The sequence below is a fragment of the Rana temporaria genome, chromosome 1 (assembly GCF_905171775.1).
Source record: "Rana temporaria chromosome 1, aRanTem1.1, whole genome shotgun sequence".
Taxonomy (NCBI): domain Eukaryota; kingdom Metazoa; phylum Chordata; class Amphibia; order Anura; family Ranidae; genus Rana; species Rana temporaria.
This window is the reverse complement of record NC_053489.1, coordinates 272,907,239-272,934,310: the sequence shown is the minus strand read 5'-3', so window position 1 is coordinate 272,934,310 and position 27,072 is coordinate 272,907,239. Positions and strand designations below refer to the sequence as shown.

At 46.0% G+C, this 27,072-nt stretch overlaps 1 protein-coding gene across 1 annotated transcript in view; it reads right to left on the bottom strand.

The window, feature by feature from the left end:
- Positions 1 to 2,533: 2,533 nt before the first annotated feature.
- KIF27 (kinesin family member 27) overlaps positions 2,534 to 27,072 on the bottom strand; it is a 91,068-nt gene continuing 66,529 nt past the window's right edge. The window contains exons 15-18 of the mRNA XM_040355550.1: positions 26,134 to 26,340; positions 23,840 to 24,038; positions 4,069 to 4,224; positions 2,534 to 3,949 (exon numbers count right to left, since the gene is read on the bottom strand). Coding sequence (XP_040211484.1) covers positions 3,489 to 3,949; positions 4,069 to 4,224; positions 23,840 to 24,038; positions 26,134 to 26,340 — 1,023 coding nt within the window. The 3' untranslated portion in view covers positions 2,534 to 3,488. The remainder of the gene's footprint in view (positions 3,950 to 4,068; positions 4,225 to 23,839; positions 24,039 to 26,133; positions 26,341 to 27,072) is intronic.

Genomic DNA, 27,072 nt, shown 5'->3' with positions numbered 1-27,072 from the left:
AAATAAAAATAAGAATACAAATTCAAGGAAAATTTTTCATTTTCATTGTCGTTGCAATACATTTTTAAAGGCACCTTTATTTTATTATTTTTTAAGATCTGGGTAAAGGTCTCCTTTAATCATCATAATAAACGTTCTGGTAATTCTTTCATCTGAATTTTTCCCCCCAAATAGACTGGTAATAAAAAGGCATTGTAGCTTATAAAAAAATATATGCTGACAACATGTATAGGTAATTGGGAAAAAAAAATTGGGAAGCTTACCAGAACATATAATAAATACACTTAACCCTTTCCCGCCGGCCGTACTCATATATGTGGCAGCTGGGGCAGTAGGCTTTAGTGTCAAGCCACTGCACATATGCATTTACAGGGAATGGCTTTCTGTGCTGAGAGTGCTGTCAAACGGTCATAGACAGATCCCAATCATGGTTTACAATTAGGAGCTTCTGATAATGTGACCACTGTGATAGACAATTACAGTGGTCACATGATCCATAAGCCCACTTCATCTTAAAGGGCCAGGGGAGATGACAGCAAGGAGTCAAGTATTGTGTGTTCGGCCCCGGTGGGGACGAATATTGTAATAAACCCAACACTAATTCTGCTGAACGACACGGATGTCAATTTCCCCTTAGCCTGTTGGGCACACATGACTGACAAGGTAAATTTTGTCCTATATCAAAAATTTGTATTTGCTTCTGTAACCATTGTTCATATTTAGTTCTATTCGGATCAAGTAAGAAATAGAGAATGACTAGCTTAGTTTATGATTGGACAAACTATGCTGCAAAATGACCTATAAATTAAAGTGTATGTTTAGCCACATTTTTGTTTTTCTAATTTTGGGTAGAGTAGGAAAGAGATAAAACCCACGTCAGTTAATTTTTTACTGTCTGTCATTGGGAAGGTTTTCCTTTACTTCCTCTCCCACAGATGCAACAGGATGCAAGGGTAAATATATGGAAAGTGAGAGAAATTGTTTTTGTTGACAGTCATCACTGGTACAGGTGCCACCATGGGAAAATTTACTTTGACCACTTGTTCTGGTGACAACTCAAAAATGTTGGCTTTCCGATCCCTTTCTGTCTCAGTGACAATGGTTACCAAGATACATAATGAGGGTAGATCTCTCCAGCGGAGATACGGCAATAAAACGGACAGTGGTTCTAATCCTTACTCATTGCATCTAAAACGAAAAAGTCTGTACACGCGCTTACAGCATAACTATACTCGCCTGACATCTGCGTGCTCCCTTGCAGGCCCCAAAATGTTTTATTCTGGGCGCAGGAATGCTGGCCTCTTGATTGGCTGGGTTGATGTAACCCTCTGGCGTGCATGCACAGCTCAGTGTACATTCTAAGTCCTCATGCACGCTGGCTTTCCTGCGTTTTTCTCTTCCAACCATAGGAGAGGATAACTGGGAAGTATGCTCCCCCGATCACTGTCCTGTGTTTATATGTTCCTGCTTTAAAGCTGGTTTAGCCACTTTTAGGCCTTGTTTAGACTTAAGGTTGGGGGGGGCGGGGGGCAAAAATGCGCGGTTGAGCCACGTTTTTGCTGCCCACCATTTACCCTCCCTTAAACTGCAATAGGCAGCAGATGGGGCGTTACCATGCCGCGGCCGCTATGCTTTCCTCGACAACCGCAGAAAAGTTGACGTGACTTGTAGCAATAGTTGGATGGAAAGCATGCCGAACACTACACATTCAAGTCAATGGGGAAGTGCCACAAACGCCCCACAACCGAGTGCTGTGCCAACAGTTGCAGCATCCTTAGTCACTAAAAATGGAGTTAAAACAGGTGAACTGTGGTGAGGAGGTGTTGCATCGCTTCTCCACCACTTGTCAGTAGCCTCTTGAGCTCAATCTGAATGCGGATTGTGGTTCAGAGGCAAGGGAGATTTAGACATGTCTAAATCTGCCCTTCGAGTTTTTGAGCAGATCTTGAATGCACTAAATTCTATTTTCTTCCAAACTAACTAAACTGAGCGCTCCTAAACATCACTTTGGAAAAATTTCCCAATTTATTTTTACACATACACATAATAAATTAAAAGTCAGACGTTATTGCTTTTTGTCACGTCAGTTGGATAACAACATTCCTATATAAAATGGAGTGGCTAAGATCACAGAGGACAATAATTACACACGTGCACATTAACGCAAAGTAATTGTCAATACCTAAAGATATATCAAGTCTGGAAGATTTTACTGTATATCTCAAGTAAGTGTATGTGTTTTGTTAATTGTGTTTTATGTAAGTACAGCTGTTATTAGGAATAGTGGGCCTTTAACCCATAAGAATCCAGAAAGCATTTTTTACTTTTTTCAACCACAAAACATAAGTAACACATTACTTGCTCTTTATCTATAGCAAATCATAAATACAAATAAACTTCAATTACATAACAGTGGCGGCTTGTGTTTTTTTTTTTGGGGGGGGGGGGGGGGGTGGTGGCTGCAATTAACGAACCCCCTCCCCCCGGAAGCGGACTCATCCAGCGACGCCCCCCGCCACCCAACCCACCCCCCCTGCCCAGCACTTTCCACATCTTAGTGGCGGGTTAGGTAGCGGGTTAATGGCAGCAAGATGTGTCCCAGGAGCAGCTCCATTTCCTCTCATAGAGACGCTGTTGTCTCTCTTCTCTCCTCCTTGCAAGGCGTCCAATAGGATCGCCTGTACTGTCAGACAATCGAGTGAGGAGTACCAGACCCACTTCCAGATTGGCCGGGAGGAGGATCAGTGTTGCAACAGCGAATATTCATTCGCTGTTGCAACACACCTGGATGGACTTAGGACGCATGCTCTGCTACCCAAGCCCACGCTATTTTGAAGCATTTTAGAGTCTATGGCTCTAATCAAGTGCTTAATAAAAAAAAAAAACCTGGCCGCTGTAATTTATGTGCCCGGTGACCCGAAAGGGGCCGGACACATGAATAGGGGGTGGTCATGGATAGATTCATGCTATGCATGAATCTTTCCACTGCATAGAGGGTGTGGAGAGGAGAGAGGGGCCGGCGCCCAGGCGCTCCTAATGGATGGGCCGCCACTGAAACAATCTCAAAAACACAGTGACAACAATATGGTAGTCCAAAAGTTAGTGCTGGCATTTTCTTATTAAAGAAAACCTGTGCTGTGAATGGGCTTGTCTTGTCAATGTCCTTCTTAAGATACTAGATGCCCGGCTTTCTTGCTGATCCAATGGTTTCAATATTTTAAATCACTGACCTAGAGAATAAATATGAATCGGGTGTTCTGACTTAACTACGATTTCTCTTGCTGCATGCTCATTGTTCTAGGTCAGGGACAATAAAGTAAATGGATTTTTCTAAAAGGTTACCAATTGCACCTTCCATATTGATTTTAATATAAGTTTACATAAAGTGGTAAAAAAAAATAAAGTGGCCTTGGTTTGCCAAGTGGCTTTTAAACTTTTCTGTTTTCACAAAAGAAAATGCTGAAGTGCTACAAGTTTCCTTCAACTTACTACTTAAAGTCTGTTGACTTTTGTGCAAGTTCAATTGAATCTGCAACTATGGATCCAATGCTAGAGCGTCTAGTTGATAGCTCTAATACAGAGATCTGCCGCACCTCTCGTCGAGACAGTTTCACTGCATTTACTACAAGGGGTGATCTGTTGATTTCTGCTTTTGTCATTGGCGTAGGAGGCTGAGCTTGAGACTTTATGCTATGTGGTTCTACGAAGTCCTCTGGGTCATCTCCAGAAGAGAAGTGCCTTCTGATTTGCCTGTATGATTCAGAGACCTGTTCTCCAGGCCCAGCAAGATCTCCAAGTCTGGTCATGGTTTGCTGGATCCTGTTATTTGCAGTGTCTTTCGATTTCCTGTTGGCTTTGTGGTTTTCAATCTTTGATGCCCATTTCTGCTCCTTAGTCATCACTGGTGGTGGTTCGTTCCTGTTTTGAGGAACGTCACCCGAGCCATTGTCTTAAAAAAAAAAGAAAAAAAACGTTATCTCCTTTGTGGTCATTTTGTATGGCTATAGCGCAAAAGACAACACATTGTACTGTTTGAGACGAAAAAGAAAGGAAAAAATAAAAACTTACTTTTAGAAGTGGTCACATTAGATTCTCCCACCAAGTCCCTCAGCCTTTTTCTCAATTCTCGGCTGGTAGTCTTGTAAAAGTAAAGCTCCTTTTCCAACTCCTCAATCTTTGCTTCATATATCTTGGTGTTTTCTGCAGTGACTCCACTGTCGTTATCTATGGTAGAAGTATAAAATTGATCAACTATAGTAGTATATATAAAGCAGAGACAATAGGAGTAAACATCTCAGAAGTCAATACAAGCTCATTTTAGATAGGTGAGCTGTGACAGCAGTTTGCAAAAATCAGTGATTCTCACCGGTGGGAATGCACACAGTGTGTGCGAGTAGTCATTGTCTGTACAAATCAATGACAGGTGCCACCGCTGTCCACATTACTAGGGACGCAGGCTGTTTGTGTCCAGGAAAGACATTTCTGGATGCACATAAACTGGCCAGTTTGTATGCACCAATAGTACAGTAGTGGTGTGCCCAGAGGTAGTGTGTAGACCTCACTAATGCAGCATTCTAACCTCCTCAGATTACTCATCTAAATGAGCCCTTACTGTTGCAAAACCTGCTAGTACTCAATACTGCTAGGTAGCAATAAACCCAGCACTGTCCCCTATCCCTCTTTACTCTGATACTTTACACAGAGCGGAAGCAAGAGGCAGGACAGCTCTGGACTTAGTGCAGGGGGGGGGGGGGGTGGGAGGACAGCAGCACTGGAAAAGCGGGAGCTGCCGTGGTAAACTTTTCAAATTAACCAATTGGAGATTGGTTGCTGGGACCACCCTGCATCCTAGCAACCAATCATCTGTTGGTTTACTTGAAAAGATCCTGCTCCTGCCCCCCTTCAGTGCTGCTGTGTTTCCCGCCCTCAGTCCAGAATTTTCCTTCCCTTCGCTCTCAGCTCTGCTATGATAATGACAGCCAGCAAAGGCTGGGGGAAAGAAGCGGCTCATAAATGATGAGATTGCAGTGGTCTGGATGGGACAGTGTCACTTTAACAGAAGTCAATAAAACAATCAACTTCTGTTTAGCAGACACAGCCACAAACTGATAGAAATGTAGCCAGTCCTTGCTGATCAGGCTGGATTTGATCAATGTGTGGCAGGCTTAACTTAACTAGCAGAGTGTGCTTTGGCTAGAAAAGGGGGAACCTTGCCCCTGGGGCCATAAGCTTAAATTATGAGCTGATGAATCCACCCAACGATAGTGAAATGAAGAGCAGGTTGACCCCTACAAGGACCTTCAGAAACAACAAAAATTGTCAAACCAACAAAAGCTGTAGAAGACATAAACTCGAACAGTGTGCACCATATCCAGACAGTAGAGTGACATTTGTTTAGGAGCAGAACAGAAAGATGGCAGATAAAATGTCCTGGTTAGGGTGAAAGAATGAAACCACTTTGGGAAGAAAATATGATACGATAATTGTGTAGCACATGAAAGGGTTCTTCAAGGTTAAGGCCATCAACTCAAAAACTCACCTTCCAGGAGTGATGGCAAAGAAAAAGGCAGCCCCTTGTGAGTAAGGGTAGACAGGAAAATATCCTAAATAGGTTCATAGGACAATTTTTTAAAAGAGCTGACAAAGCCAGGTTTAAGATCCCATTGAAATACTGAGGAACATACAACGAAACAATGTTTCAACACACCGAACAAAGGTCTTCAGAAAGGAGTGAGAAACAAGTGGAAAAAAAGTTAAAGACCCTTGATGGTACTCAAGGCCAGATACTGGTTCAGACCAGACAAAAAAAAAATATATATATTAAAAAAACAGGACTACTCCTGAAAAACACCTACAGGTGCAATGGTAGACATTGCAAGAAGTCAACCTCCCAGCCTTAAAGTGGAGGTTCCATCAAAAAAACAATTTTGCTTTAAACTGTAGCTTCCGACTAAAAAAAAAAAAAAAAAAAAAAGAACATTTTTTTTTTTTACTCATCTGGAAATGCCTGTTGCTTTGCGGTCCCACGAAATCTGCCTTTGAAACCACCTAGGATTCTGACATCATCTCCCTCTAATGCTCCTGGGAAATGTCTGTCATCATTTCCCAGGATGCAGTGCGCTATCCAATTATCACTCCCCATCCAAGACTTCCAGGAAGTAAGTGCCTGTAGGCTTCACAATGCCCACAAGCAAAATGACAACAGTGTAGACATAGTTTTAAAAAACTATCTTTTTTGAATATCTATGCAGATCGGCGGCGGATTGTAAAATAGTAAGTGACCGGATTTATATTATAAAAACGCAGGATGAAAGGACATACATTTAAAAAATGCTAATTGTGGTTGGAACTCCGCTTTAAGAGCCGACAGATAACTGAATGAGGTCCCTATGCCTCAGGACTTGGGCTTTAAACAGCCAAGCCATTAAAGCCAGCATTGAGAAGCAGGGTGGTAAGCCAGTCCTTGGGACACAGGATCAGGGAAATACAATAGAATTTGTATCAATACACAGCACCAAAGAGTTATCCTGCTAGGTCCTAAGGATGTGAGAAGTTTTGATGAGGGAACCCACCACAATCAATTAAATGCAAAAAAAAAAAAAAAAGCTAATACACAATGGATGTGGGCTCTACCTGTCACCATATTAAAATTGTAAATTATGACCATTGCATGAAACATACCACTTATACCTCTATAAATATATAACTCAGCTCCCAATTGTTGAAATATAATCAAAATCCTTTGTCCATATAGAATAAAACTTATTCCACAAACAACATATATAAACAACCTTCTGCCCCAACTCCACCCATCCAACCTATAAAATAAGGTATAGATGCATACATTCAGGTAGGGGCGCGCAATGTTACGGCGGCGTAGCGTATCGTATTTACGCTACGCCGCCGTAAGTTAGAGAGGCAAGTGCTGTAAAGATACGACAGCGCAGATTTGAAATTACGGCGGCGTATCTGGAGATACGCCACTGTATCCTGTTGCTGAATTTAGCCTATAGTCTTCAAAAGACATATAGCAACGTTTTTTGAGTTGGCCGCCAAAGAGAATATAAAAAAAAAATGAAAAAAGTATAATAAAAATGAAAAACTTTCCACGGGACAAATAAAGTTTGTGGTGAAAGCCTACTGTAGCTGCTTCAAGCATTTTCTTTGGAAGTTCTAGGCTTTCTCTTGGCTTTCCATTGGAGTTGGAGGTGAGAAAAAAACAAAAAGGAATTCTTTCTAGGAATAGAGGGGTTACCAGATGAACATTTTGCCTTCTTTTTCTGGGGCAAAAAAAGGATTTTTGTACTCACCGTAAAATCCATTTCTCTGAGTTCATAGACGGACACAGCCTTCATTGACCTTAGGGTTATGCTTCTTCCTACCAGGAGATTTAGGCAGAATTCTACAGCACTTAAGGTGTTAAAAACCTTTCCTTCATGCCGCTCCTCCCAGGGGGCGTGGCTCCCCCAGGCATAACCCACACCCTGCTTTAGCAGCCTCAGTTCGTAACAAGCAGTACAAACAAAGGAGGGGTGGGTGCTGTGTCCGTCTATGAACTCAGAGAAATGGATTTTACGGTGAGTACAAAAATCCTTTTTTCTCTTTCGTTCATAGACGGACACAGCCTTCATTGACCTTAGGGACGTCCCCAAGCAGTGTATAAAAATTCGAGGGGTGGAAAAAATAACACAGCAAAAACAGGTTACACCCCAAACAAAAACCGGAGTTACTCAACGGAGGAACTCCAACCTTAAACTGCCGCCTGTAACACCCTGCGGCCGAAGGAGGCATCAGAAGATGCACACACATCCACCTTATAAAACTTTGAAAAAGTGTGGACCGATGACCAGGTCGCAGCCTTACACACCTGTAACACAGAGGCTTGGTGTCGGAAAGCCCAAGAGGCCCCGATCGCCCTGGTCGAATGCGCCGTGACCCGAAAGGGGGACGCCCGCCCCTTCAGGGCATAGGCCTGAAGCACAATCCGTCGGAACAACCTAGGAACGGTGGCCGACGAGACTGCCAGGCCCTCTTGTAGGGCCAGCCACCGACATGAACAGTGAGCCCGACTTCCGGAATGGAACCGTAACATATAAGTACACTCGTAGGGCCCGAACCACATCCAGAGGATGCAAAGTGGCCTCCTCTTGGCATTTCGGCCGAGGACATAAGGATGGAAGAACAATGTCCACATCCAAGTGAAAAGCCGAAACGACCTTAGGGAGAAAAAACGGCTGCGGCCGCAGCACCATCTCATCCTTACGGATGACCAAGCAGGGAGCCTTGCAAGACAAGGCCGCCAGAACAGACAGACACCCGTCTGATCGAGGTAATTGCTACCAGAAATAAAATCACCTTTTGTGACAATAAACAAAAAACCTCCCGAATGTCCTCAAAGGGAGCATCCCGAAGCACTGAAAGGACTAAATTCAAGTCCCATGGGGGTAATGGAGGGCGCACCGGAGGGGCCACCTGCCAGACCCCCTGACCCAACGTACGCACCCAGGAGTGCGATGCCAAGGGTCGCTGCAAGTAAAAACAGCCAGAGCAGAAATCTGGCTCCTAACCGTACGTAAGGCGAGAGCCTGAACCACTCCCTGCTGCAAAGACAGCAGAATCCTGTACACAACGCATGTACGAGAGTGCCAGTTCATCTCCCCACACACAGAGAAGTAGGCCTTCCATGTATGAGGAAAAAACCTACGTGAGGTAGACTTCCGTGCAGGCAGCACGGTAGAGATCACCGAGTCCGGTGGGCGTGACCGGATGTAGGAGAGGGTGGATGTGTGAGTGAGCGTGTGAGCCTCTCCGCTCTCTCTCTCCCGTTTCTCTGCCTGTAATGCTGCTTGAAAATACCCTGAAATATCCCTCCATGGATCCAGGGTTTGAGTGATATCTCCCCCCACCCTCCACGGAGCCATTAAAGCTACTTAGAGCCCTACCTTTGGAGCCCTCCGGAACCTGGTTGTGACCTGTCTCCATGCCCTGTGTTCTGCCGTGGGCTGCGTGTTGACGCCAAGTGCTGCAAGGCTTTCCCTATTCCACCTTGCGGAGGCTGCATCCCTTCTCCTCTCACCCGGGTTGCGGGAGCGAGCTGGTCGGATCCCGGATACCTGTCTCGAGGGGGGGCCGGACTATTGGCGGGGAGCTGGGTAGCAAACCCCACTGTAAACGGAGCCGTCGGAAGTCTCGCGGGATCTCGGGAGTCAACGAGATCTCGTTCTACTGCATGCCATCGAGTGGCAGTGATCAGGGGAGAGAGTGTGATAGCAGCAGGTCAGTGGAGGAGATGCTGTCTCTCACAGATCTTTGACAGCTCACTGGTTCACTGATTTACAGGCTACTGGTCCTGTAGCTTGGGGTCTTCTACTACTTATAATAAATAAATAATAAATATAGCATGCTGCTGGCTGTACCCCCCTTGTGTTAAAAGCTGTGTTCTAGGGGAGGGCTGAACACAGCCTACGGCCCCCCCTGATTTTTAGTGGCGCCCATTTAAGGCTCTACGCTATTTACGCTGTTTATGCTGTTTACGGCCATATTAAATCACGGCGGTATTGCATATATTTTCTTTTGAGAATTTTTTTTTTTTTTTTTTCTCTTTTTCTTGGAGACCTGCGGACTACTGCTACTGCTACTTGCTGATTTCTTCCACATAAGGTGGCTTATTACGCCCTATGCTTCCAAAACTATAGGAGGGCATGTCATCTACAAGATCAGCCAAAAACACCCAGGCATCCGCTGCAAAGTTGGAGCGAAGTACGCATCTCTCCTCTAATTCACCAGCCAAGGGTCAACTTCCTACAGCTACAAGCCAACTTAAGCCGCAGATGGGGCCGCCACTCGACAGGAGGAGCCAGGGTCAACCCGCTGTAAAACCAACTAACACCACTAATACCACTAATGCATCAAGTACATCAAGCATCAGAAACGTGAGTACCAAAGGGGTGGGGGGAGAGACACCAGGGACTGTAAATATACCGGTAATTGTTGCATCACCTGGTGAGCATGACCCCCCCACAGCTGGTATGACACCACAAGGGGAACCCACACTGAGAGAGGTACTTTGCGCGGTTAACTCATGCAAGGACTTTATGGTCAATTTTGACGTACAGTTAATGAGCTTAAAGGAAGAACTGTTAGCCATGAGCCAGGAGCTACATAGGACTGTTACGAGAACAAATGCTCTGGAAGAGAGACTAAGTGTAGTCGAAGATACGTTGTTTCCACTGCAGGGGGAACTTAAAGGGCTACAGGAGCTAACAGACCTTCAAGCGACCAAGTTAGACGCATTGGAAAACCGACTTCGGAGAAATAACGTGAGAGTGGTAGGCCTCCCAGAACAATGTGAAGGCACAAATTCCATTGCGTTTATGGAGAAGTGGTGTAGTGAAATTTTTGGCTCTGATGGTTTCTCTCCCTTTTTCTCCATAGAAAGGGCCCACAGGGTTCCCTTTAAAGTACTTCAGCAGGGGAAGTACCCAAGGCCAATGCTACTAAAGCTACTTAACTACACAGATAAGATGACCATGCTGCAAAAAGCTAGAGAGATGGGCGACATCATATATAATGGTGCAAGAATTTCAATATACCCCGACTTCTCACCAGATTTACAGAAACGGAGAGCTGAGTTTATACCAATTAAAAGGTCCCTTCAGAAATATAGAATCACATATGCTCTTTTATACCCGGCTCGTCTTAGAGTGGTAGCTCTGGGCAGGACTATCTTTTTCAATGACCCATTGGAAGTTTCTAACTGGCTGGAGACAAATAAAGCAGCTTTATAGTCCCCCACTGTTAGGAGGGGGCTAGGTCTAATGGTAAACATGGAAAGATGAAGACAAGCAAGGCCCACCTAATCAAAGAGAGGAAAAGAAGGGGAGGGGGTAAGAGGAAGAAGGGGAGGGGTTGTTATTTTTTTTTTTTTTCCCCGATCATCATCCCTGATGTCACTGACTACTTGGATAAACCCAACCCCTAAAGTTCCAAATAAGGTTTTCTTGGGGGGAAGGAAGGGGAAGAAAATGGAAGGAAACGAAGGACACACGTTAAGGGAGGCCAGCCCAGTAGAAGGCCCAGACCATGGATGGTTTAACAAAACATGAGAGGGCTGGACGACCTATGCCCTTAGAAAACTCTACTGCTCCCCCCCATCAAAAGGAAAAAAGAAAAAAGAAAGAAAAGTGAACAGAAAATAAATATAAGAAAAAGAGAAAAGATTTTATTTTTGGCTCTGCTCTGAGCACTTTGCACCTTTTAGTGACACTTGGTATCACTCATGTTAAAGTCCATCTAATATATAAATTTTTTTTTTTTTTTTTTTTTTTTTGGACTTCACATTTTGCACTTTTTGCACTTTACACTTTGCACCTTTTAGTGACACTTGGTGTCATTCATGTTAAAGCTTTTTTTGTATATATCTTCACATGCTTATTAACTTGACAAGGTGTGTAGAGATTTATGAAGCAACGGCAATATTATCACTAAAAAACTAAGCAATAAAGGGGCGTGGTAACTATTTTTGGTAGTAAGCATATAAAGTATATTTGACCTTACCCCTGCTTCACTTTATCTCTACCTTTATGCAGAACGGGGGAATGAAGCATTCCTTCCCCCCCCCCTTTTTTTTTTTTTTTTTTTTTTTTTATTTCACAAATCTCGACACGTTGTATTAAGATTTGTTTTCCAAGGTACTGTAATTATACTTGTGATAAAAAGGTTTATACTCCCCTCGGGGTCGTACCAGGGGCTCTAGTACAAGCGGGAGGTACCACACGGTTAAGGGGGGGGATTTGGTTATCACTTTTTCTTTTTTAGATTTCATGGTCGGTTTATGACGGGTTTTGTCTTTTTGGGGGGGAGAGAGAGAGAGGGAGGGACACACATTTGCGTGGCTGCGGGATGTGTGAGAGAGAGTTTAGTGAGGTCATTGGACAAGCCCTTAAGGGGTGCCCAGCAGGGCGGGGTAGGAAGGGGGTGGGTGGGGGGGGAAGGGTATGGGGGGTGTTAAGGGGTAAAGTTAGGGAGCGTACATTACTTATTTCAAGAGCAGTGTTGTCACAGGAGGCGGAAACGGGAGAGGCGAGTGAGGGGAGGCCAATGGATTTCCAGACCCATACAGAAAAGGCAGGGATGGCCGTATACCTATACCGCTGGATCAGAGTTGTGTATCCTATTGTTATGTCAGTCTGTCTAGATGCGGGATAGTTTATTGGCCATCACTTCCTGGAATGTTCGAGGTATGGGAGATCCAATCAAGAGAACATCAGTTATGTCACTCCTGGAAGACGGTATGCCGGGACTGTTATGCTTACAAGAGACACACTTGACTAGGGACACCGTCCCACTACTGAACAGTCGTAAATTCCAGGCCCAGTTCCACTCGGTTCACTCTTCCTACTCAAGGGGGGTGAGCATTTTGGTGGGGAGGGGGGTGACGTTTTCCTGTACTGAATCCCAGATAGATGAGCAAGGCCGATATATATTTCTTTTTTGCCTAATTGAGAACAGTCCATATGTTTTGGCCAATATGTATATCCCCCCACCATTTAAGCTAGATGTTCTAAACAAACTCCTCGAATTTATACTTGATAAACCAGCGGTTCCGGTGGTAGCTGTAGGGGACTACAATGAGGTGTTGGATGGAAGCTTGGATAGATTTCCTCCGGGAAAAAGATCTGGTGAGAGGCGACTAGCTCGATTCCTGGAGGAAATAGGGTTGAGAGATATATGGAGAACTGGTTTTCCACAAGATCGCCAGTACTCATGCTATTCTAGCTCCCACCATACGCTCTCCAGAATAGACCTGGCAGTGGGTAGTGATGATGTAATGTCCTTGGTAAAGAGAATATATTATGGCCCCAGAGGGGTTTCGGACCATTCCCCTCTGGTGCTAATAATAAAGATTGGAGTTAAAGTCTCCCGTAATGAGTGGAAATTTAATCCAGGTTGGCTGGAGTTGATTAGTGACACAGGAATTCTGGAGTCTAAACTGAAAGAATTTGTACATATTAATACAGGATCCGCTCCAACGGGAATAGTTTGGGACTCTCTGAAAGCTTTTCTGCGCGGCCTGCTAATTCAGCAAGTCGCCAGGGTAAAAAGAAAAGGGAGAGAGCAAGAGGGCAAGTTGGCCCGTGAGACCACTCAAGCCGAATTAAGGTTTATTGAGCAACCCACCCCAGCCATGCGGGAAGCATGGTTGACAAAACAACTAGAGTATAAAACAGCTACTTTGAAATGCGCGGAGAACAAGCGAACCCTACAAAGGCAGTGCCAGTTTGGAGAGGGAGAGAAGGTAGGGCGGATGTTATCTCTTTTGAGTAAGACTAACTCCCCCCCGTTAAATATCCCAGCAATAAAGACAATGGTGGGAGAAATTTCTACGGATGGCCAGGTGATTTTACAAACGTTTTGCGAATATTATAAAGAACTATATAAATCTAAAGGGAGGGCTGGAAGTGGAGCTATGGAATTGTTTTTTCAGAAAATAGTAGTTCCTACCCTGCTAGATGTGGACAGACAGGCCTTGGAAGCACCAATCACTTTAAGTGAAATTCAGCATGCAGTAACCTCAATGCCAAACCAGAAATCCCCTGGCCCGGATGGACTACCTATCGAGGTATACAAGAAATTTGGCGAGATTTTGTTACCAGAATTGTTGAAGGCCTTGGAGGGGGCTGAGAGTGGTGGTACTCTCCCCCGTTCAATGCTGGAAGCAACTATTATAGTAATTCATAAAGAGGGGAAAGAAAAACTGATACCCTCATCCTATCGCCCAATCTCTTTGCTACCTACCGATGTTAAGATCTTAGCCAAAATTTTAGCAACTCGCCTAAATAGATTCATCAGTAAACTTATCCACCCAGACCAGTCAGGGTTTATACCAGGTAGGGCAACAACTACCAATATAAGAAGAACCTTTTTAAACATACAAATACCAACTGATGACGCGAGGCCCAGAGCAGTGCTATCTCTTGACGCCGCCAAGGCATTTGATAGCCTCGAATGGAGATACTTATGGGAAGTATTAGAGAGGTTCGGCTTCGGACCTCGCTTTATTAGATGGGTTAAATTACTATATAGCGAGCCAAGAGCTAAAGTCAAAATTAATAATGAGATATCAGAAGTTTTTCAGTTGGAGCGAGGGACGAGGCAGGGGTGTCCTCTATCCCCCCTTCTGTTCGCCCTCGCTATGGAACCATTTGCTATAATGGCCAGGACGAGGTCGGACATAATGGGGTTTAGAAGACACCAAGGGGAAGACAAGATTGCACTATTTGCAGATGACATCTTGTTCTTTCTGGGGGATGTTGCAACCACTCTAGACAAAGTGATACAACTGATAAAAGATTTCGGTAATTTCTCAGGCTTGACAATTGGGAAAAATCTGCCCTTTTACCATTGGATCCAGTTGATCTCCAACTCCTGCCAGGTACTTCTCAATTAAGTGTGGTCACAAAATTTAAATACCTAGGGATCTGGATAACGAAAGATGTAACCCAATATGCCAATTTAAATCTCGACCCATTGCTATTAAAGTGGAAAAATAAATGCGATATCTGGAAAAGACTTCCCCTGTCTGTAGCAGGACGATGCAACTTAATTAAAATGATATGGCAGCCGCAATTAATATACCTGCTCCATAATGCACCTTTATGGCTGGGATATAAATGGTTCAAGAACATAGAATCACTATTTAGAGAACTTATATGGAGGGGCGGCCAAGCCAGGATAAGCTTGCAAACACTCCAGCTACCAGTAAAAGAAGGGGGTATGGCGGTTCCACACCCAAAGCTATATTTTATTGCTTCACAACTGCAACATTTGGCGGGGTGTGGAGCCACTGAGGGAGACGGCTTTATTAGCCGCCTGATGTTAACGGGTAATCCCCATAAATTGTTGGTGGAAGCCCTAGAGGCAGATTACTTCCCCTACAAATACCCAACTATAAAACTGGCTATTAAAGTATGGCATATAACAAAGACTTTATTGGGGTATATTGGCCAAACAGAATTCTCCCCCCTATGGAAAAATAATAACCTACAGGAAGTAACAAGGATAGAAGAATCGAGAGAATGGAAGAGTCAAGGTATAACTCGTTTAAAGCATCTGTTTGTGGGTAATACCCTAAAAACATTCCCAGATTTAACAAGAGAATTTAATATCTCTAACAAAACATTCTACAAATATCTGCAGGTACGCCACGCTATCCAAGCACAATTCAGCCCCAAAACAATTATATGGACCCAGATCCCCGTCCTTCTTAAAGTAATCATGGCAAGTAGTGCCAAGGGCTTAATAACAGCAACATATAATACCTTGAGTGCTAGTGCGATAAGCAGAGCAGGCCCGGTCAAGAGTAAAGCTGCGTGGGAAAGAGACCTGGGAACAATATCATCTGAACAATGGGAGAGGATTCTTCAACAATGCGCCTTGGTCTCAATTGCCCCTGCGCAAAGATTGTCCCACCTGTTTTTACTACATAGGGTATATCATACCCCGCATAAAATGTTTAAATTGGGGTGGAGACAAAATAATGAATGCCCGAGATGTAAAGATAAAGGGGATTTAATTCATATGGTCTGGAAGTGCCCTAAACTTTATGACTTCTGGGTAAAAATAATAGAGAGGATAAACGAGGTATTTGGAATATCCCTTAATCCAGTGGCCAGGATTTGCCTCCTGGGGTGTATAGAAGATATAAGAGTTCCTCAAGGTAGCTTGGAAGCTATATTGAGATGCCTCTTCCAGGCACGAAAAACAATAGCCCAAAAATGGCAGGCGCAGACTCCTCCGTCGGTAGAAAACTGGCTAGAGACCATGAAATTAACAATCTCAAACGAGAGAGTGTATTTCACTAGACAGGGGAACTACGGGAAATTTACTAATATATGGGGGCCGTGGCAGAGGGCGGCAGGGAACCTATGAGGATGGTACTAGAGAAAGTGCTTCCAGGGCTACATGCCCCCCCCCTTTTTTCCGTTAGAAGTGGCTGCCACTTATTGCGGCGAGAGCAGGACTGTCAGGAGCTCTAATAGGGATTAGCGATTTTGGGTACGTGACTTTTACTACCAACACAAGAGACAAGGATAAATCACGGCCCACTCCTCTCTTATGTTCCCGCCTGATTGATTAGCGGATTAGTTAATGGGGTTGTACGCTCCCTTAGATAGTTAGGGGGAGGGTGGGGGGAGGGGGGAGATTGGATACAGGACTAGAAGACTTAGTAGATACTAGGTACATCCGGTTATACAAGCTAAATACATGCTCAGTATTGATGGTAGCTTGTTGTTTTCTCCTTTTTTGTTTGTTTTCTTATGCATGTTTGTATATTGAAAGATGGCTACGTGTCTAAATAACCGATTGATGTACCAGTCATTTCAAAATCAAATAAAAAGAAATTAAAGTAAAAAAAGAGATCACCGAGTCCAATAGGCCTCGGTCCTTAAGCCCCTGGCTCACAACAGCCACGCCGCTAAGGCCGGTGGCTGTGAAACAGGGTGGAAGATCGGACCCTGTAACAGAAAATCAATTCCCAGGGGAAGACGCTAGGGGGCGTCTGCCACCAGACGCACCTGGTCCGCGTACCAGAAGCGACGCAGCCAATCTGGGGCAATCAGGACCGATAGAATCCCTACAGCTTCTACTCTGCGCAGCAGGCGAGGAAGAAGCTTCCGAGGAGGGAAGGTGTAAAGTAGGCGACAGTGACCTCAAGGAGCCACCAACGCGCCTGACGCGTCCGCCCACGGGTCCTTAAAACTGGCCACGAACCGTGGCACCTACTGATAGAGACGGGACGCTAGAAGGTCCACGTCCGGAGTGCCCCACTTTCGGCACAGACCCCAAAACACCTGCGGGTGGAGAGACCACTCTCCTTGGCCCAGTGCAGAGCGACCTAGGTAGTCGGCTAGCCAATTCCGTATTCCCGGAATGTACCCGGCCGATAGAGCCGGAACGGACCCTTCGGCCCACCGAAAGGATGCGCGCGACCCCTGTCGCTGCAACAGAACTCCGTGTGCCTCCCTGATGATCAACCTACGCCACGGCCGTGGTGTTATCGGACAGGATCCTGACCGGTCGGCCCTGTAGATCCAGGGACCACCTATCAAGGCAAAACGTTGATCAGTAGGCAGGACTCCACCTGAGTCCAGTGCCCCTGGGCTGACTGGGTGCCCCAAGCGCCCCTCCCCAACCGGAGAGGCTGGCATCCGTCGTGACCACTGTCCAGTGGCCTGCAGAAAAAATGACTTTCCGGCCCGAAGCACCGGAAACGCCAGCCACCACACCAGGGGAGACATGATCAGATGACTCAATTAAATCTGGTAATCCAGAGATGATGGAAGCTAGTCCCATCGTGACAGCAGTTCCCTCCGTAGTACCCTGGCGTGGAATTGGGCATACGGAACCGCCTCGAAAGAGGCTACCAACTGACCCAGAACCTTCCTGCAGAATCGCAGAGATGACCGCTTCTGGGTCGGCAACTGCTGCACAGCAGATAGAGTCTGAAGTTTTTCCGTTAGGAGAAAAACACTCCCGCCCCGGAGGAATCCAGGACTAGTCCCAGGTATTGCAGTCCCTGAGACGGCATCAACCCTGATTACAGGACAATCCAGAAACCAGCCGAAAACTCGGAGAGCCTGACACGTGATAGACACGGCTCCACCAATGCAGAGCTCGAAGAAGCTCGTAGGAGAATGTCGTCCAGACATCCCATGATAACAAACCCCCGCTGTCACAGCCGGGCCAGTATCGGGACGAGCACCTTGGCGAAAACCCGCCGAATGGGAAGGACACCAATTGGAAATGGTCCCCCCCGACCGCAAAGCACAGAATCTCCGGTGGTTTGAGGATATGCAGGTACACGTTCATGACATCCAAGGATGCCAGAAAATCCCCCTGATGGAGTGCCGCTATTACCAAGCGAATCGACACCACCTAAAAGTTTGCACCTTGACAAAACAAACGAGGGACTTGAGGCCCAGGATTGACCGGGCCCCTTCCTCCGTGGGGACACAAACAGAATGGAGTAAAAAGCCCGAGACCGTTCCAACAGGGGAACTGGCACAATGACTCCCCTGACCAGAAGATCCTGGACAGCCCCTGACAGAGTCAACCGGCGAACCGGAGGAGGCCAGAAGCCGGAGGGAAAAAACCTGTTTGGCAGACAAGAGAGAAACTCAATCTTGTACCCCAAGGAAAACACTTCGCAATGCGAAGCCAGTCTCCCACCCGAGACACGGGCCGGAGCAGACCTTCAGGCGGAAGCAGGTATGTCCGCAGACTTGTTAGGCATGCGGTATCAGGTGCGCTGCTACCCAGCAGCGGGGATTCAAGCACCATGTAGACCTACCCCCACCGCACAGGGCGAGTGAAAAAACGCTCGGAGGTAGGCAAGGAGGGTCCTTGCACAGGGCGAGGTCCCTAGCCCTTCCCAGACTGTAGGAACAGCATGCGCTTACCACCCGTGGCATCCTCAATGATGCCATTCAGGGAAGTCCCAAAAGGGCCATTCACCCTTAACGGCCATCACCAAGGCCACCTTAGAGGTCCTTCTTCCAGCTCCTGCAGCAGGAGCTTCGCCCTTTTAGTTGGGGCCTGACTAGGGCCCCGGCCAGAGCCGGCCTCACCGCCGAACCCACCACCGTGAATAGGGAGCGGGCCACGGCCTCCACTCTCCTATCAGTGGGATCCTGAAATGCAGGAGCCCCTTCCACAGGCAATGTGGTGGCCTTGCGCAGTCTGGACACAGGGGGGTCCACTGGCGGAGGAGAGACCTACTTTTTTTTTATTTATTTTTTAAAGCCCCCCCAAGGGGGTAACGGGTTGCAAAGTTTTTTGACAAACTTTTTGCGGTGCATCCCATTCCTTGTATAACATATTGTCCAAATAAGGAACACAAGGTGCGTGGTAGTCTGCTGGTACTGACACGGAAGTGTCTCCGCCACATCCTCAATTTTTAGAGTCTCACGCACCGCAGAAACAAGAGCTCCAACAAATTCTTGCCAGCAACTGACTGCAGCAGAGTCATCCTCACTATCCATAAGGGTTAAACCCGTAGCCTCTGACATAACAGAACCAGAAAAAAACTGCGATTCTGTGTCATCCCCAGAAGCAGGCTCAGGGAGGGGGTGCTTTTTTACCCCCCATCCGGGCACTAGCTGCTTCAAACCTGGCAAGAAACCCAGGACAGCCAACATAACAGATGTGGCAGGGGAAGGGGCATTAAGGGTTAACTCAGGCATAGCTTGAGAGGGAGACCTGGCTCAGGTTCCATAGTGTCAGCGCTGAGTCACCCACCCTGCAAGGCAGGACAAAAAAAAACCCACTGGTCACCTCCTTGCTGCAATTGCAGAGCATGGGGGCCCCTGGTATTCACCACCCCACCCAGCTGCAGAGGGAGCTGAAAAAAACCTGAGGTGTGCTCTGATGTGCCGGCTGTGATGTGTCTGTCCCTCAAAGAAGATTCACAGCACTAAAAACTGTTACAGCACTAAAACTGGTAGAAGAGACCAGAGGACTAAAAAACTGTTACAGCACTAAAACTGTACAAGATACCAGAGGCTGTGCTGTTTCTGTCAGCGTTACCAAGGAGATTTCCAAGATGGCCGCTGTCTGAGGTAAAAATTACCTCATAGAACACAGCAGCACTGGCTGTGCTTTGTTACCTCAGGGAAGAATCACAGCGTTACCAAGGAGATTTCCAAGATGGCCACCGTCTGAGGTAAAAAACAACTCATAGAACACAGCAGCACCCCCCAGAGTAACAACACAGTCCCCCAACACACCGGTGGTAATAAAGAAAACCCAGGAGGCCCCCCTTCACAGCCACTACCCAGTCAGGGGAAGGAGGGAGAGGAAGGGGAGATAGGAAAGCAGGGCGGACCCTCAGTCGACCTCCCCAGGGAAAACACCAGCCAGACCACTTACCTGAGTAAGGGGCCACTACTTACCCGTCCTGCGACTACCTGGCTGGAGGTATCCCAGACAGAACCAACGTCCGTAAACGTCATGGCTGTCGGCCAGACACACTGTGACACAGCCATAGAGACCGGTCATATGTGTGCCCTAGAACCGAAGTTCCCCGGCCGCCCCTGGAGCAACAGGGCCTGTCGTGGACGTCCCAAAGCTGAGCTGAGGGCCGGCACACGCTCGATGGCCGAACATGGGGGGACTACAAGGGTCGAGGACCCAGCCTGTCACCCAGTCGGCTGTTGATAGAAGAATCGCAGGATTCAGAAATGCAGGAACAAAATAATAAAAGCGAGAAAAATCGCAAGAAAAAAACTCCAGAGTACAGGAACTCCAGAGAGAGCCTGACCTCCTGTCGTTAGGCAGAAAACAAACTGAGGCTGCTAAAGCAGGGTGTGGGTTATGCCTGGGGGAGCCACGCCCCCTGGGAGGAGCGGCATGAAGGAAAGGTTTTTAACACCTTAAGTGCTGTAGAATTCTGCCTAAATCTCCTGGTAGGAAGAAGCATAACCCTAAGGTCAATGAAGGCTGTGTCCGTCTATGAACGAAAGAGAAATTTTACCTTTCCTGCATCCCCCCCTCCCTACAATAACTTCCATGATAAAATTATATAGAGGGATTCTCTAAAGAGGCATTACCTAGAGTAGTTTCTTGCATCGATGCTCCGTAGACCAACATTTGAGCCAAAGGGTCCTATGGGTACTAAAAGGAGGCCCATTCTGGATATTTGACATATAATATACACTAGTCCAGCAACACAATAGATTAGGGTCACACAGACTTGATTCTATAGTTCCCCCCACCTATGTTACTCTGCCTCATATTCCCTTTAGACGTCCATTAATATATGCTATAAGAAAGTACTTGGCATTTTGCACAATAGAGTAAGAACCAGAGTGGGATCACTTCTATGTAGTTGGTTTGCCTGAACATGAATTGGAATATTCGCAAATCAAGAATCCCTGATTTTATTCAAAAGTTTGCTTAAAATATGTAAGGATGTATAGCAGAGTGGATAGGGTTTATTCAATCTTTGGAATAGGGCTACAGGCATGCACTCTAGTTACTGGAGGGAAGAAGGATCCATTAGGATAGAACCAGGATCTTAGGGCATAACCTTGGACTAGACAGCAAAGTTCTGGCAGATGGACATGTCCCTTTACATGGCCCTAATGGCAGGCTGCAGGCCTGCAAGGCATTATAAAGAACTTCTATCCAATGGGTCTTTACCAGGGCTCGAGTCCTGCGGGAATGCGTGGGAACGACGTCCCTTCACTATTTTCACAGAAGGAACGCTGTTCCCTTTGTCTGCCCGCTGAATGACTCACGGTCACTATTTAGTCTGCAGTGTCAGGTGACATCACGTGACCAGCCCGGCCGCCGCTGTTTATGGGAGTTGTAGTCAGCGGCTGCTGCGTGCTCAAGCTCCCTGCTCCAGGGGGTGGAGTCAGTCTGAGGAAAGCAGCGCAGCCAGTCTACGTGCGGTGCTACAACTCCCATCGTCGGATATTTTGCTTGCCTCTGCCTGGCTGGACACTGTGTAGAGACACCACGTGATGTGGCTGGCCTGGGCATTCCGCTGCTGGCTGGTGGTGGCTGCAGACAGTACAGCAACAGTACTGTGGAGCAAAATCATCACCCACCCCCCAGGACTAGAGGAAGGAAGCCGTGGAGAAGGAGGAAAAGAGGACCTGTCCTGCTGCTGCTGAGCACTGAGTCTGCCAAGCAAGCTAAGGTGAGAGATCTGCCCCCCATACACCTCATTTACCTTGCCCACTGTCCTCTCCCAGCAGGATCCACAGGTCAGTGGCCAGCTCCCAGCAGGACCCACAGGTCTGCGGCCAGCTCCCAGCAAGACCCACAGGTCAGTGGCCAGCAGGACCCACGGGTCCGCAGCTTGTGGGTCCTGCTGGGATCTGGCCACTGACCTGTGGGTCCTACGCTTAAACATATCTAAGATACGACGGCTTGCGCCGTCCTATCTTAGATTGCAATATTTTGGATGGCCGCTAGGTGGCGCTTCCATTGCGGTCGGCGTAGAATATGTAAATGAGGAGATACGCCGATTCACGAACGTACGCCCGGCCGACGCAGTACTTTTACGCCATTTGCGTAAGAGATAGGCCGCGTAAAGTTAGAGCTAGGCCCTAGTGGAATAGTAATGTTAAGTATGGCCGCCGTTCCCGCCGCGAAATTCGAAATTTTTACGTTGTTTGCGCAAGTCGTCCGCGAATCGGGATTTACGTCGTTTACGTCCACGTCGAAATAAATAGGCCCGTGCTGTGTACTTAGCCGCAATGCACACTGGGAAATGTAGGCGCCCGGCGCATGCGCAGTAACTAAAAAACATCAAAAACGTAAGGTCAAGCCTCATTACCATTAAACACGCCCCCCTAACACACATTTGAATTCGGCGCCCTTACGCCCGCCCGCTTTAGGCTACGCCGCCATATATTAGCAGGCAAGTACATTGAGAATAATTACTTGCCTAGCTAACTTATGGCGGCGTAGCCTAAACACGCTAAGCTACGCCGCCATAACTTTATTCCATTGTACCTGAATCTAGCTATTTATCTGGTGTGTGAGAGATGACCAACAAGTGTACTCACAAAAGTGCTGCTCTTGAAAAAAGGTTAATTCTCTCTGTGGCCAGATCACTGTAAGGCAGCAGGGAGCCAGTTAATGCCCAGAGCATCATAGGTTTTATGTAGGTGTGGGGAAGAAAGACAACAAGGTCAATGTGGATCTTGAGAAGATGGAGCACGCTCAATATGACTGCCTGCCACCGTGGGGAATCACGCAGGAGCAGAAGGGCTCAGAGCCTGCATAGCTGCAGAAAAAGCCACTTAAAGCGGGAGTTCACCCGAAAAACAATTTTTAACATTAGATTGAGGCTCATTTTGTGAAGGGGAATCGGGTGTTTTTTTTTTAAATCGAAGCAGTACTTACCGTTTTAGAGATAGATCTTCTCCGCCGCTTCCGGGTATGGTCTTAGGGACTGGGCGTTCCTATTTGATTGACAGGCTTCCGACGGTCGCATACATCGCGTCACGAGTAGCCGAAAGAAGCCGAACGTTCGGCTACTTTCGGAAAATCGTGACGCGCTGTATGCGACCGTCGGAAGCATGTCAATCAAATAGGAACGCCCAGTCCCGCAGCCCATACCCGGAAGCGGCGGGAGAAGATCTATCTCTAAAATGGTAAGTACTGCTTCGATTTTAAAAAAAAACACCCGATTCCCCTTGACAAAATGAGCCTCAATCTAATGTTAAAAATTGAGTTTTTGGGTGAACATCTACTTTAAGAGATCATCGGGAAAAAAAATAGTGACATCTCCCTTTCCCGCTGTGGGATTGAAAGTGTCGTAGTCAGAACAAAGCAGATTAACCACTTACGAGAGGCCAGGGATGTATGCACCAACAGGCTCCCTGTATGCAAGGGAAAAAAAGCCCTACTCCCTGCAGACAAGGTCCATAGAAGGCCCTGTGTCACCCCACTGGTACGTCAGGGGATAGAGACACACATTCTAGGGTACATGGCCTGCCACCAGTCTTCACCCCTCCTTCACCCTTCACCCCAGAAGTATAACCCCTGATGAATCTTCAGGGACAGGGTTCTGCCAGATGGGTGTACTGTGGCTTTAGCAGAGTCCAGTGCCAAAAGACATATTCACAAAAAAGGGGCACTTTCATTTCTCATCTGTGGGAAAAGTGTAGGTGATGCGATTCCTGCCCACAGGAATGGCAGTTTATACATATGAAAAAAAATGCACGCAATGCTGCCATATATCGCACACAAATACCTATACCTGTACAAGCACATAAGGAAATTAGAAACCTGAAATATTAATAACTGACAGCCAACATACCTTTAAAGTGCTGTAGAATAAGCTGCATCTTTTGTTCATGTTCCTTTTGTTGCTGGGTCATCCTCCTGTCAGTTTGCAGTGCAAGATGCTCCAAAGCAGACTCCAGCTCTCTCACTACATTTTCCTGCTCCGACACTTTCATAATTAGCTCTTGGCACTGCAGCTGCAGCTTCCGTTCTGCCTCTCGTAGAGTCACAACCTAAAAAAAATAAAAAGTTTCTGTATGTGCCAAACAGTTGCATTCACAAACTTGTGCGGAAAACCCGTACAGAAAAAAGGCTCCTTGAATCATCCCAACTTAACTGTAACTACATTGTCAAGACATTTTTTACTTTACAGTACTTGTCCTGCAATCCAGCATTTTATCAGGCTTCCTTCTCTGTCCAGCCCCGGAGGTTCTCTTCAGGTAAAAGGTACTGGTGAAAAAAGCAGATTTTGGGAGAAAGGGAGGCACAGGTGCAGCATACAGTCTGCTGTCAGCAGCCTGTCAAAATCAATGACAGGCCAAAATACATGACAGCTGGACACTGTTCCGAGTGCTTTGGACCGTGTGCATTCAGGCACACATGCAAGGAACAGCAAACCATTGATTAGGCTTCCAGCAGCTTTAATGATGCCCTCAAAGTGTTCTTCAACAGTAGGGATTGTCTGTAGCTTGGACTACCACTTCAGTACTAGCCTGTAATACTAGGTACATTGTTAGTGCTGTGATAGTTGACAGCTACTCCGTTATGAAACACTGGACCAAGATTAATTTTACGCCTTTTTTTTTTAAGACTGATCAAGCTTTCTTTTGGTGATATTTATTAACTACTGTTTGTTTTTATAATATAAAGAGAAAAAAAACAAGAGTGCTGAAAAAAAAACCTGCTTCCTATACTTTGACTTAAAACAGGGGTCTCCAAACTGCGGCCCGAGGGCCAGATGTGGCCCTTCGCTAGCCTTTATCTGGCGCCTGGGGCACTATTGTTCCCACTGACACCAACAATGGGGCACTATATCTTCCACCGATACCAATGATGGGATACTATTTCTCCTACTAATAGGGGCACTACTCCTCCTCCTATTGACCACCAACCCCGAGGCCATATTTAAAGTGGAGGTTCACCCGCAAAAAAAAATTTAAGATTAGATTCATGCTCATTTTGTCTAGGGGAATCGGCTAGTTTTTTTAAAAATGAAGCAGTACTTACCGTTTTAGAGAGCGATCTTCTCCGCCGCTTCCGGGTATGGGTCTTCGGGAGCGGGCGTTCCTTCTTGATTGACAGTCTTTCGACAGGCTTCCGACGATCGCATCTATCGCGTCACGAGTAGCCGAAAGTCAGTGCGGCTCTATACGGCGCCCGCGCACCGACGTTCGGCTACTTTCGGAAAATCGTGACGCGATAGATGCGACCGTCGGAAGCCTGTCAATCAAGAAGGAATGCCCAGACCCGAAGACCATACCCGGAAGCGGCGGAGAAGATCGCTCTCTAAAACGGTAAGTACTGCTTCGTTTTTAAAAAAACTAGCCGATTCCCCTAGACAAAATGAGCATGAATCTAATCTTAAATTTTTTTTTGCGGGTGAACTACCGCTTTAATTTCACTGATGCTGGGCCCGGAATATTTTCTGCCTCTGCTGGCCACAATCCGGCCCTCCTAAAGTCTAAAAGGCTAATAAACTGGCCCTTTGTTTGAAAAGTTTGAAGACCCCTGACTTAAAACTTGTGCAAACATGCCGAGACAGTAGGAAAACTCCCAAAAGGCTCCTTTTTGTAAAGTAGGCAGCCCAATAGTATTGGTATATGCACATCCCTTTCTGTGACTACTGGGGGTTGGTGACTGGGCATGCAGGCCCCAAGTGCTGCATTGTGGGGGGACAGGGACCTCCCCCGATACCTGGTAGTGTCAGTAGCGGGTATTTAACTGGCTGTAAAGACGAGTTTGGGTGTCTGGATGAGCCTAGTAAACGTTGTAGAGGGAGATGTTGCTTTTGAAATTTTTTGGTAGCATTGCACAAAGGACAGAAGAAGATACAAAAACACAACACAATTACCAATAACAGCCATTAGCACCAAATAAAACAAATTAAAACTACACTACAAATAAAACCATCCATAAAATTAAAATATAACACAGAATAAAGAGAGTAAAATAAGTCTGGCAGTTTGGTTGTCCTTAGAAGATGGGTCACGATGCATTTAGAATACATCCCGATATGACAAAAAAAAACAAAAGAATGTGTAGCATCACTTAGCCTTTTTTCCAAGAAGCTCTAAATAATGCTATTGAACAACAGTTACCAGCCCCTACCTTTTTGAAGTACTTGACAAGGATAGATCTTGTCTCGGCAGCAGAAAAGGAGCTGAACTTTTCAATGACATGGTTTTCACTCTGTGTGAGGATTTGAGAGGACTCTTTTAAGACCTGTTGTCGGCTTTGAATGCATTCATTTTTATACTCAATGGCAGCCTCCAAGGCATCTATTCCTTCTTCCAACTGGAACAAGATGTGCTCTTCCTGTGGAAACAAGTACACCAGGCACTCAGCAGTGTTTCTTCTACAGCTTTGTGCAGTAGACTCATTTATTCACCTCCATTTTCACAAGAAACGGACAAAACCGATTTTCAGGGAATTCTACAAATGTATTAAAAGCTTGCCCTCTGTGTGCGGAGAGACAAGTCAGAATTAAAGGGCCACTATAAGCAAACATATTGTATTCTGGTAACTATGGAAACAATACCGGTAATAGTAGCATTTAGCATATGAATTTTTCTATTTTAAATTGTTTTACTTTCACATGCCTTTATATAATGGTTTCCACTTTTGCATGTAGGCCATGTGGTCCTGGAAAAGTGAGTTAGAGTTGGGTACAAACCATGAGTGCTTATAACCAGGGTGGATATACATCAATGATTAAAAAAAAAAAAAAAATTGTATTTCTTTTAATTTAAAAACGATTTGTTTTTATTTAAATCGATTTTTCGTGTTTCTATTTTTTTTTTTATAAAATGCTTTTGAAGTAAAAATCTATCCAAAGAGAGTTTTCTATTTAAGATACATTAATAATTTATTCAGCATGAAATGGTGCTTAGTTATGTAGCATGAGGCTGTCTATTCTGCAAGATTTATATTTTTGGTAAATTCATTCAATGAATCCAAGCTCTGCAAGCTGAGATAACATGCAGTGCATTGATGCATTCACACAATTTCACAGTAACTAGAAGATAAAACAAACTTCAGGAATATTCC